The 13,650-nt window shown below is 44.3% G+C and overlaps 1 protein-coding gene across 1 annotated transcript; it reads right to left on the minus strand.

Annotated features, from left to right (window-relative positions):
- Positions 1–3,402: 3,402 nt before the first annotated feature.
- On the minus strand, positions 3,403–4,023 carry LOC133242854 (histone H2A-Bbd type 1). Its single transcript, XM_061409080.1, has one exon. The coding sequence runs from the start codon at positions 3,886–3,888 to the stop codon at positions 3,535–3,537; it is 354 nt and encodes a 117-aa protein (XP_061265064.1). The 5' UTR covers positions 3,889–4,023; the 3' UTR covers positions 3,403–3,534.
- Positions 4,024–13,650: the final 9,627 nt, after the last annotated feature.

Genomic DNA, 13,650 nt, shown 5'->3' on the forward strand with positions numbered 1-13,650 from the left:
ACTAGAACACTTTCTAACACCATATACAAAAATAAACTCAAAATGGATTAAAGATCTCAATGTAAGACCAGAAACTATAAAACTCCTAGAGGAGAACATAGGCAAAACACTCTCTGACATACATCACAGCAGGATCCTCTATGACCCACCTCCCAGAATATTGGAAATAAAAGCAAAAATAAACAAATGGGACCTAATTAAACTTAAAAGCTTCTGCACATCAAAGGAAACTATTAGCAAGGTGAAAAGACAGCCTTCAGAATGGGATAAAATAATAGCAAATGAAGCAACTGACAAACAACTAATCTCAAAAATATACAAGCAACTCCTACAGCTCAACTCCAGAAAAATAAATGACCCAATCAAAAAATGGGCCAAAGTTCTAAATAGACATTTCTCCAAAGAAGACATACAGATGGCTAACAAACACATGAAAAGATGCTCAACATCACTCATTATCAGAGAAATGCAAATCAAAACCACTATGAGGTACCATTTCACACCAGTCAGAATGGCTGCGATCCAAAAGTCTACAAATAATAAATGCTGGAGAGGGTGTGGAGAAAAGGGAACCCTCTTATACTGTTGGTGGGAATGCAAACTAGTACAGCCACTATGGAGAACAGTGTGGAGATTCCTTAAAAAACTGGAAATAGAACTGCCTTATGATCCAGCAATCCCACTGCTGGGCATACACACTGAGGAAACCAGAAGGGAAAGAGACACGTGTACCCCAATGTTCATCGCAGCACTGTTTATAATAGCCAGGACATGGAAGCAACCTAGATGTCCATCAGCAGATGAATGGATAAGAAAGCTGTGGTACATATACACAATGGAGTATTACTCAGCCATTAAAAAGAATACATTTGAATCAGTTCTAATGAGGTGGATGAAACTGGAGCCTATTATACAGAGTGAAGTAAGCCAGAAGGAAAAACACCAATACAGTATACTAACGCATATATATGGAATTTAGAAAGATGGTAACGATAACCCTGTATACGAGACAGCAAAAGAGACACTGATGTATAGAAAAGTCTTATGGACTCTGTGGGAGAGGTAGAGGGCGGGAAGATTTGGGAGAATGGCATTGAAACATGTAAAATATCATGTATGAAACAAAAAAAAAAAAAAAAAGAAGCACTTTGCGACTTCTTTTGGGCACAGGCAAAAAAAAAAAAAAAGAACTCAAATGCATAAAATGTGGTTAAATCTTTAGCAAACAAGTCTAGCTTAACAGTTCAAGTTTTGTGAAAACTATATCATCCTTCATTTATCCACGTTAGGTGAAATACAAGCAAACTTTTTTAAGCTACTCAGGTATTTTTTTTCCAAAACTTATACACTTTTACTGATCAAATGGCCTAGGATTCCTTCCAATAAAACTTTAAGACTTGAAAAATCTGTTTAATCAAATCCAGTTATTTTGCTGACAAACCTCAATTTCCACAATAATAAAGTTCTAGGTATGTCAGCTTGAGAGCATTTCAAAATCCTTAGGTAACTAAAAACCTTGGATGACACTAAATTGAGCTCCATAATGGATGGTTTTATTATTTAAAAAATACAGTGAACACTAGCTATAATTTTAACATATACATTTGTGCTTATTTGTACATGCTGCAAGGAGGCTACATCTTCAGCTCTGTCGATCAACATGTTCACTTTTGTCACACTGAGAAGCTGTACATGTAAGGAATGTGTGTGGCTAAAAAAGGTGGGTTAGGTATATATGTGACCTAGTCCAGTAAAAATCACATGAAGTACACATTTATGGACCCCCAGACCTCTCTGCAAAATAAAAGTGACTTTAATTAAAATTTTTAATTAATATACATCACCAAGACCCTACTATGAACCTCAAAACTCAGGGGAAAAAAGAGAATGTTTCGGTTCTAAAGTAAAATGACATTTTGTTCCAGAATAGGAAAGAGGGCACCAAAATACAAAATTAAGCATGTATGTACTTAATACAGAAAAGTAGAGAAGGTGTACGGAAATCATCTTTGAAAAATAGCACAAATTTGTATTACATTTTTCCAAGTCTGACTCAGTTTTCATGAATTTATTCATATGATTAAAAAAAACAGCTTCTGGTTATTTAGTATCAAATATCATATTGAACTCAAATCTGAGAACTGCATTTGCTCTCAGTAAAAAAGATTAAGTTTTGTTAGAGAGTTAGCTCTAGTTTCCTCAAGTCTGTCTGCTTTTATTAAAAGATTGCAAAAGTTCATTGCTTAGCTCCATTAGTTTCCTAAGACTGTGCTTACAAATTACCACAGACTCGGCTTAAATAAAAAAATAAAACATTTATTTGGTTTTAATTCTGGAGGTCAGAAGTTTGAAATATGTTTCTCTGGGCTACCTACTTTGTACTTTGCCCCCAAAAGCAGAGATTCTGTATCTCAACAGAATAACTGAATGAAGCCTGGCCGCCCCCTGGGGGACCTGTCTAAGCAGCTGGGGAGGGAGACACAGGCAGCCATCTGTTAAGGGCGTGGCCTGTGCCAGGCTCTGTGTTAAACCACAGGTTAAGTCACAGTTTACAGGAACATGGTGACATATGGTAAAACCCCAAGATGGAGGAACTCTGATTATCCCTATTTCACAGATGAAGAAGCTGCCGCTCACAGGAAACAGACGGATGTCCAAGATCACACAGCCAGAAAGTAGTGAACTGGGATGGCGAACCCAGGTCCACTGACCCCACTGTTGAAGCCAGCTGGGCAGCCTCTGACCAGCCCTGTATGACAGGCCAGGAGCAGCAGAGGGGGGCCCTTTGCCATCTGGTGAACGTCCACAGAGTGTCACAGCACTGGCTAATAAGCCCTGTCTCAAGTCTCTTTTTTGGAATGAGATAGTAAAATAAATAATACATGAACTCAACATGGCCATAATTCCTCTTATGTGTATTTCTTTATGGTTTCCCCATCACTCTTCAATCTTCATGTAAAAGTCCTGCCCCATTAAGTTCACACTGACTGCTCTGCCATCCTCTTCAATCACTTCCCTTGGCTTCACCTCCCACTTTTAGATGTTCCCCATAAGGAATAAAGCCTTAGGCTCCTCCCTCACGGTTTTCAGCCTCTCCCCCATTACCACCATCCTTCTGGGAATTCAAGAGGCCCTCTCCGCGCCAACCTCCCAACCTCCCAGGTCTGGACTCCTTCAGAGCCAGTGAGGAAGTCCTGCCCCGCAACCTCAGCCAGCGACTCCCCCCAGGACCACACACAATACTGTCACCATCGGAAACCGTTCCCCGATTTCAGGATTCCAGCATCCCTCCCTAACCACCCACTCCACCCCTCCATCCCTCATGAGAGGACCCGCCCCCACCCCCCACCCCCACCCCATGTCACACAGACGCCTCAAGGATAAATGACAGAAAGCAAGCAGTTACAAGCACAGCCATGAACGCTTTAATAGCAGTGCTAAGGGCAGAAGACCAGGCCTCCCTCATCTGTGGGCACTTTGGGGCGAGATGAAGCTACTGATGAGGTGTGGCTGGACTCAGGGGCCTGGGCATCCCTACTTCTCGGGAAGGTGTGGTGAAGCTGCGGGCTGAGAGAAGGCACCGGGCTGGAAGAGGCGGCGGAGATTCTCATTGTTGATCAGCGCCATCTCCACGTGCTCTGGGCTGATGCGCACCCTATGGTTGGTGCAGGCCTCCTTCCCCGCCAGGTCCAGGATGTTGGCTATCAGGTACTCAAGGACTGCGGTCAGGAACACAGGCGTCGCTGAGCTTAGGCGATAGGCGCCCTGACCCTCTCTCAGGAGGCGGTCCACGCGGCTCACAGGGAACTGCAGCTCGGCCCTGGTGGAACGGGAGAGGGAGCGTCTCCTACTGCGACGGCAGTTCCAGAGGTGTCTTCTTGGAGACATGGTGTCGGCTGGATGCTGCCTCTATCAGCTCAGACTGATGATACCACTGGCTGGGGCCTCCTGAGATGCCAGTGTCTCTCTGCTGGCTGTGTCCCCTTGCTCAGGTCTCTTATTGCTCAGGGAGCTGCCTTTGTGACAGCTCAGGCTTTGTGATGTCATCAGTAGCCAACTGGCCCTGACCAGGGCTGGCCTAGAAATGGTTGTGATAGGAACCTCTTTTTATAGGGAACTCTTTCTATTTTACTGTAACAGTCTAGTAAAAATAAACAAACAGGGGGCATGGAGAGAAAAAGAATGTTTTAATGGAAACACAGCCCTGTCTCTGGGACACCACTTCAGCTTATCTGAGCCTAGCCTTGGATTATCTTTGAACTAGTTCACATCCCTCTGTAAATTGGTGGTCACTGATAGACATACTGAATGCCTTGTCCAGGGGAGATCCATTTGTCTCCCTTCTCATATTGTAATAAAACCAATCGTGCCTCCAATTACACATTTAAAATACTCTGCTTCAAAACTTATATGTTTGTTCTTCAGGTTACCTTTTGTTATACCATCTGCCAATCCCCTCAGGAGTTAAACAGATTCTTTGAATACATGTACATTTCATATCTTTAAGAGTGTCATGATTTTCTATGTTTAAAAATATCTTTTAACTGTTTTGGAGGTCACATGGATATGCCCATGGACTCCCCTGTCAGAGCCAGGTAAACTCCCAAGACAGAAAAGTGCCACATTCTCAATTAAAGCCCAGGAGTGTCTTGTTTCTTCTAGGTGATTCCAAAGCCTCATGGAAACCAAGAGGAGTTCCATGATTTTCTAATTTTAATTTAAAAATTTTCCTCTGTAGTAATTTTGTGGTTGCTTTGTTTTTGTTCATTTATAGCTGATAAGTTATTCCTATTGTTGGCAGAAATGGTGGAGAATTTGGTTTCAGGATCTGACCATCTGGCGACCTCTTGAAATAGGTTCACAGAGATCTAGGCTCCATTGAGTGAGAGACAACCGAGAAACTGCTTTTCCAGTCTTTGTCTGTCTATCTGCTTCTTCAAATCATACCCTCTAAAGAAGAACACTTTTTGATATTTACTTGAGCCATGGCTAAAATTATAACATTGAAGCTATAATCTCTGTTTTTCCATGCTTTTATGTCCATGTCTATAGCTCAAAAATGCCCTCACCTCTGACTGAGTGTGTAATGTTTTCTTATCTTGGAATGATACTACTATAATGGACTACAGTTGATTATAAAATCTCTTAAAGGGGTTCTGTTCTGAGTGACATATCCAGATAAATTGTTTATACAAACTGACTATTCCTAAATTTCCTTGAGACTAAAGAAACTGAATTATGGTACCTTAAATGAACTACATTTAAACAATATACTGGGTTGGTCAAACAGTTCATTTGGGTGTCTCTGCACCATCTTATGGAGAAGGCGATGGCACCCTACTCCAGTACTCTTGCCTGGAAAATCCCATGGATGGAGGAGCCTGGTAGGCTGCAGTCCTTGGGGTCGCAAAGTCAGACATGACTGAGCGACTTCACTCTCACTTTTCACTTTCATGCACTGGAGAAGGAAATGGCAACCTACTCCAGTGTTCTTGCCTGGAGAATCCCAGGGACAGGGGAGCCTGGTGGGCTGCCGTCTATGGGGTCACACAGAGTCGGACACGACTGAAGCGACTTAGCAGCAGCAGCAGCACCATCTTATGGAAGAACTTGAACATACTTTAGGACCACGCCAATATATTCTCCCAGAAACCAATTCATACCTTTTGTAAGAAATCAACACCTCTTTATTGAAGTATTTGGCTTTCTTCCCCCAGAGGAGACCATTAAAACCTTCCTATGTCAAGACCACCCATTTCTCAGGATATAGCAGAGGAAGAGCCTCCACAGCAGGCAGCAGGGCTGGGTTCTCATCCCTACCCTGCAACCCACTTGCTATGGGACCTTGGGAGAACTCATCAGCATCTCTGGGCCAAAGTGGCCTCAGCTACAAAATGAATACTTAAAAAAAAAAAAAATCCCTGTTCTGTGCCCTGTTCACCCACTTTAGGTAGAGAACTTTCCTTAGGAAAAGATCATGAAAGTGAAAGTCACCCAGTCGTGTCCAACTGTTTGTGACCCCATAGATTATACAGTCCATGGAATTCTCCAGGCCAGAATACTGGAGTGAGTAGCCTTTCCCTTCTCCAGGGGATCTTCCCAACCCAAGGACTGAACCCAGGTCTCCCGCATTGCAGGTGGATTTTTTTTTTTTTTTTTTACCAACTGAGCCACAAAGGAAGCCCGAGAATACTGGAGTGGGTAACCTATCCCTTCTCCAGAGGATCTTCCTGACCTAGGAATTGAACCGGGGTCTCCTGCACTGCAAGTGGATTCTTACCCAACTGAGCTATCAGGGAAGCTAGGAAAAGATCATAAGCTGAGAACTGTACACCTTAAGCAGATCTCTGAGATAATTTAGTCCAACCTCCACACTGTATTGGAGAAGGAAATGGCAACCCAGTCCAGTATTCTTGCCTGGAAAATTCAATGGACAGAGAAACCTGGCGGGCTACAGTCCATGGGGTCGCAAGGAGTCAGCCACGACTGAGCACATCAGCACCACATTGTATAGCCATGGAAGCTGACGGGCCCCAAGAAAACTACACTTACGGGAGACCAGAACCCAGTTTGCCCCCTTCTTCTTTCACTATTTTGTCCCACTGTGACATGAAGACTCTCTTCCACAGTTCAGTGGGTGAATTCTTCTCATACTACATCTCGGAACCCAAGGATCTCACAACAACAGAATCTAACCTGCCTCCCTGCAACAAACCAGTTTTTTGCTTTAGTCGATTTTGTATTTACAGAAGTTTAGAGATATTTTCCCCACAGTGATTTGAGAACCCTAAATATGAGAGAGTAATATGATCTTTTGTGTGGGGCTTCCCAGGTGGCTCAGTGGTAAAAGAATCTGCCTGCCAATGCGGGAGATACAAAAGACCGGGGTTCAATCCCTCAGTTAAGAAGATCCCCTGGAGAAGGAAATGGCCTCTCTACTCCAGTATTCTTGCCTGGGAAATCCCATGGACAGAGGAGCCTGATGGGCTACAGACCATGGGGTTGCAATGAGTCGGACATGACTTGAGCATCTGAGCATGCGCTTAACCTTTTGTCCATATTAAGGACTGTAAAGGAGAAATGCTAAATGAAATACTAAACTCAGGGCCTCCTCATTGCCTTTCCTTAGATTTGAAACCATACTTCTCAAAGAATAAAATGAAACAAATGTACTATTGCACTGCTCTGCAAACATGATTTGGGTACTGCCATGGGGTCATTAATGTCTACTAGCCAGTGACAAGACCTACAGAAATCACAAGTTAGCATTTAGTGACCATTCTAGCAATCTGGCTGTGCAACAACACTTAGGTGAGTGGAATCGTCTTGTTGAACAGAAAATGTATTAGTCCAGGTGTGGCTGAACTTCAGTGAACTGTCATATGTAAGCTTCATAATAGTTACATAAAATAAGGCTGTATCAGTTTGCAACGAACTTGTACAGTAACAGAAAATATTGACACTATACCAAAACAATTTGAAGAGCACTATGCTACACTAATTCACTGAACGAGAAGATTTTATCTTTCATAAAATTGTGGTTTTACAATTAATTTACAATGGAAACGATGAACTCAAATATCTTTCAGTTCAGTCGCTCAGTCATGTCTGACTCTTTGCAACCACATGAATCGCAGCACGCCAGGCCTCCCTGTCCATCACCAACTCCCGGAGTTCACTCAGACTCACGTCCATCGAGTCAGTGATGCCATCCAGCCATCTCATCCTCTGTCATCCCCTTCTCCTCCTGCCCCCAATCCCTCCCAGCATCAGAGTCTTTTCCAATGAGTCAACTCTTCGCATGAGGTGGCCAAAGTACTGGAGTTTGAGCTTCAGCATCAGCCCTTCCAATGAACGCCCAGGACTGATCTCCTTTAGGATGGACTGGTTGGATCTCCTTGCAGTCCAAGGGACTCTCAAGAGTCTTCTCCAACACCACGGTTCAAAAGCATCAATTCTTTGGTGCTCAGCCTTCTTCACAGTCCAACTCTCACACCCATACGTGACCACAGGAAAAACCATAGCCTTGACTAGCCGGACCTTTGTTGGCAAAGTAAAGTCTCTGCTTTTGAATATGCTGTCTAGGTTGGTCATAACTTTCCTTCCAAGGAGTAAGCGTCTTTTAATTTCATGGCTGCAGTCACCATCTGCAGTGATTTTGGAGCTTTAAAAATAAAGTCTGACACTGTTTCTACTGTTTCCCCATCTATCTGCCATGAAGTGATGGGACCAGATGCCATGATCTTAGTTTTCTGAATGTTGAGCTTTAAGCCAACTTTTTCACTCTACTCTTTCACTTTCATCAAGAGGCTTTTGAGTTCCTCTTCACTTTCTGCCAAAAGGGTGGTGTCATCTGCATATCTGAGGTTATTGATATTTCTCTCGGCAATCTTGATTCCAGTTTGTGTTTCTTCTAGTCCAGCGTTTCTCATGATGTATTCTGCATATAAGTTAAATAAACAGGGTGACAATATACAGCCTTGATGTACTCCTTTTCCTATTTGGAAGCAGTCTGTTGTTCCATGTCCAGTTCTAACTGTTGCTTCCTGACCTGCATACAGGTTTCTCAAGATGCAGGTCAGGTGATCTGGTATTCCCATCTCTTTCAGAATTTTCCACAGTTTATTGTGATCCACACAATCAAAGGCTTTGGCATAGTCAATAAAGCAGAAATAGATGTTTTTCTGGAACTCTCTTGCTTTTTTCCACGATCCAGGAGCCAGCAATATGCTATAAATGAGTGAAGTGGGTCACGCGTGAGATACAACAGAGAAAGGAAAGGCCCGGTATGAATGGTACAAGCAGTCAGACATCCTCATCGGACTATAGCCATGGATGGCCAGACATTTTGATTTTCACCAAAAAAATTGAGATTTTTCAGGCAAAAAGTTCTGGATTTGTAAATGTTGCTTGATAATGAAGTTTCCTTTAAAAATTTCACTGTAGGGGACTTCCCTGGTGGGCCAGTGGTAAAGAATCAGCCTACCAATGCAGAGGACACTAGTTCAATCTCTGGTCCAGGAAGATCCCACATGCTGCAGAGCAACTGACCACTGAATCACAACCACTTGAGCCTGGGCACCACAACTGCTGAGCCCACATGCCTAGAGCCTGTAGTCTGTAACAAGAGAGACCACAGCAATGAAAAGCCCTTGCACCACAGCTAGAGAGTAGCCCCTGCTTGCTGCAACTAGAGGAAGCCCGTGCACACCAATGAAGACCCAGCACAGCCAAAAATAAATAAATAAATTTTTAAAAAGATAGTCACTGTAGGCCTAATAATTCCATTTGCTGACTAGATTAGGTCTGTTCAGTGGCCACTTTGTAATTTGTTTTCTAGGGACATCATATATTGGTGTTCATATAGTCTCCTCTTCCTTGAATCTCATTTCGAGGCTCTGAAAGCCCTTTGTAAAGAGTCAGGTGGTCTCTGGCAACTTCCTACAGGACCTGTCAGATTCAGGGACCAGGGGAGCCTGGGCCCTCGAAACACCTCTCTTCTCAGAGGCTGTCTTCAGAGGGAGGCCAGCCTTATTCCCAGGCCTTGTGTCCACACCAACAGCAATCTGACATCACTCTCCAAGGTCTTTCCAGGCTGGACTCTTGGCTCATGTCATCTCACAAGTGATGTTTTCACATGTGCTGACCTGTGTCTGGTGTCTGACCCTGGCCTGCCCTGACACCGCTTTTGATCACAGACCTGGTTTGGCACGCACGCCCTCCCCAGTCCCTGTTCCCACTCACACTGGTTTCAGCATTCCCACTCTCAACAGGGCACTGGTCATCACTGGTGTTCTCTGCAGGGCTTAAAGTAGAACAAATCCTCCCTCATTAGCCCACTTGCCGTGTTTTCAAAATGCACAAAAAGCCTAACCTTGGGTGACTCATGCTTTCCCAAGGGCAGTGGTTCTCAGCCTCTGCCTGCCTTACTCCCCTGGTGGAGGACCCCTGGTCCTGGGGAGGAGAGGGGTGTGGCAGGGTGCCTCAGTTAGACAGAGGATAAGCTGCCCGGGGCCCCCATGTCTGCTGTAAACCCACAGGCACAGCTGGAACACGATTCTTAAAGCAACAGTGGTACAGCTCTGCCTGATCCTCCCCTGTCCACGTGACTCTGCACATGGCCTGCCCACATGAGGTCAGAAAAGCTCAACCTCCAAACCTAGTCATCAAACAGAGTCTAAAGAGCCCAGGAAGCCTGGCTCCCTGCAGGCGTCACAGGGCCACTAGTGCTGACACGGCATGGTCTGTAAGGTGACCCTGAACACACAGACCTGCTAACCTGACACAGTTTATCCACCTACTATAACTTCTCTGGTCCTCAATGGATCCTCTGGTGTGACTTCTGGTGAGGTATCCTGGAGACTATATCTTGTGCTAAAACATGCCACAGCCATAAGCCAAAATCAACAGCTTTCAAAAACCACACAGCTATTTAGCCAACATGGTAGGATGTGAGTATCATGATTGATTCCCTGGCACCAGTCACCCCGGAGGCACTCCCTGTTGCCTGAAAGTCACTGGAAGATGAGGCATCGTGCCCTGGACACAAAGATGCTCCACTTCAGGGACGGGGTGGCACAGCTGGTGCCCTCACATGACCATCTGAAGGACACTCTCTACCTGACGTCACTGGGGAGAGGCCTGCTGGCCACTCAAATGAACAGGAGAGTAAGAGGGGGCCTTGGCTAAGGCCAGGAGGGTGCCATGGCTCTCGTTAATGATTTACAAATCTGTGTGGTGAACATCCATCTTGACAGTGAGAGAAAAGTTTCTTTTATTAATTTTTTTAAATTATCTTTAATTAGAGGACAATTGGGATTCCCTTGTGGCTCAGCTGGTAAAGAATCCCCCTGCAATGTGGGAGACCTGGGTTTGATCACAAACACAAACACAGTGGAATACTATTCAGCCATAAAAAAGAATAAAATGTTGCCACTTGCAGCAACACAAATGGACTTGGAGGGCATTGTGATAAGTGAAATAAGTCAGACAGAGAAGGACCAATACTGTATGATATGATTTATATGTGGCATCTAAAAAATGCATCAAATTAGTGAATATAACAAAAAAGCAGCAGACTCACAGAAATAAAGAACAAACTTGTGGTTAACCACAGGGAGAGGGAGGGGGAGGGGACAAGATAAGGGTAGAGTATTAAGAAGTACAAACTATTGTATATAAAATAAGCTATATTGTACAGGGAATTCCCTGGCAGTCTCATGGTTAAGACTTCACCTTTCCCAGGGTTCCAGCCGTGGCTGGGGAGCTAAGATCCCATATGTTTTTGCTGTTCAATCGCTAAGCCATGTCCAACACTTTGATCCCAAGGACTGTAGCATAGCAAACTCCTCTGTCCTCCACTATCTTCCGGAGTTTGCTTAAACTCATGTCCATTGAGTTGGTGATGCCATCCAACCATCTTGTCCTCTGTCATCCCCTTCTCCTCCTGCCTTCAATCTTTCCCAGCATCAGGGGTCTTTTCTAAGGAGTCAATTTTTCCCATTAGAAGGCCAAAGTATTGGAGCTTCAGCTTCAGCATTAACCCTTCCAATGAATATCCAGGGTTGATTTCTTTTAGGATTGACTGGTTTGATCTCCTTGCTGTCCAAGGGACCCTCAAGAGTCTTCTCCAGCACCACAATTCGAAAGCATCAATTCTTCAGCACCGCTCAACCTTCTTTATGGACCAACTCTCACATCCCATATACTTTGCAGCCAAAAAACCAAAACACAAAACAGCAGCAATGTTGTAAAAAGTTCAATGAAAACTTTAAAAATGGTTCATATAAAAAAAATCTTTTAAAAGGAATATATTGTACAACATGGGGAATATAGCCAATATTTTGTAATAACCATAAGAGAAGTATAACCTAAAAATTGTGAATCATTGTATTGTACACCTGTAACTTATATAATATTGTATAGCAACTATACCAGAGAAGGCAATGGCACCCCACTCCAGTACTCTTGCGTGGAAAATCCCATGGACAGAGGAGCCTGGTGGGCTGCAATCCATGGGGTCGCTAAGAGTTGGGCACGACTAAGCAACTTCACTTTCACTTTTCACTTCCACGCATTGGAGAAGGAAATGGCAACCCACTCCAGTGTTCTTGCCTGGGGAATCCCAGGGACGGGGGAGCCTGGTGGGCTGCCATCTATGGGGTCGCACAGAATCAGACACGATTGAAGCGACTTAGCAGCAGCAGCAGCAGCAGCAACTATACTTCAATAAAAATTTTTAGAAGTAAAAAAAAAAACATCTTTAATTGGAAGATAATTGGGCTTCCCTTGTGGCTCAGCTGGTAAAGAATCCACCTGCAATGCAGGAGACCTGGGTTCGATCCGTGGGTTGGGAAGATCCCCTGGAGAAGGGAAAGGCTACCCACTCTAGTACTCTGGCCTGGAGAATTCCATGGACTGTATAGTCCATGGGGTCCCAAAGAGCTGGACACGACTGGGTGACTTTTTGCCTTACAATGTTGTGTTGGTTTCTGCCATACAATGTGAATCAGCCATAATTATAAATATATTAATATCCCAAGAAAAGTCAATTAAACAAGCACTGACTCCATCAAGTTCTAAGCACACCCGACATGGTTACTCTTAAGACACTCCTGAGAAGTTGCCAAAAGTTAAGTCAGCTCCAAGCTTCCATCAATAGTGAAAGGAGGGAAATAGAGGGTGTCACCAAACAGAGGGGGGCAGAAAGGGAACTAGGGTGAGGACTGTCTGGTTAACAGATGTAGCCCTGGCTTCCTCGTCTGTACAGCACTCTCTCTGTCTCCCTACAAAATTCAGCAGGCTGAGGTTTTCACAGAGGCCCAAGAATCCAGCAATGATGTGAGAACCAGGTCCAGGCTAATTTACTCATGTCCACAAGAGGATAGAAGGCTACATTCTGCCAAAAACATAGCACTGATATTACCCAACATAGTAAAATACATTACTAATATTTTCTGGAATGAAGCATGACATAAATAAATGAAACAAACCAGACAACAACTTATTTTATGTGTATTTCTCTATAGTTTCCCCATCATCCCTCGATCTCCATCTAAAGATCCGGCCCCATTAAATTAACACCACCCTTTCCATTCACCCCATTGCCATCACCTCTGATTTTAGATATTTCCCATCATGAATAAATTTCATGCCAGATGCTCCTCCTCCACCCTCTATCCATCCCCCTTGTCATCATCACCCACTTTCAGGTGTTCCCCATGATGAATAAAGCCTTCAGCTTGTCCATCACGGTCTGTAGCCCCTCCCGAGTTACCACCATCATTCGCGGAATTCAACATGCCCCCTCTCTGGCCAACTTTGCAACCTCCCAGCCCAGATTCCCTCAGAGCCAGTGAGAAAGTCTTCACCCCAAAACCTCAGTCAGCGACTCCCCCCAGAATCACTCCCCACACTGTCACCACTGGAAACCATTCCCTGAAATCACAGATTTCATCATCCCACCCTGACCACACCTTTCACAGAAAGAGAGCAGTCAGAAGCACAGACATGGATTTAAACACTTTAATAGCGTTTATTGACAGAAGCCGGGGTTCCTCAGCTGAGAAGTTGTACCTTGGGCTGAGGTTATGAAGGCTCCTGCCAAGCTCTGGGGACCCAGCTTCAGCCATTCCTTCTGGATCCAGGCAT

Source organism: Bos javanicus, chromosome X (genome assembly GCF_032452875.1).
Source record: "Bos javanicus breed banteng chromosome X, ARS-OSU_banteng_1.0, whole genome shotgun sequence".
Taxonomy (NCBI): domain Eukaryota; kingdom Metazoa; phylum Chordata; class Mammalia; order Artiodactyla; family Bovidae; genus Bos; species Bos javanicus.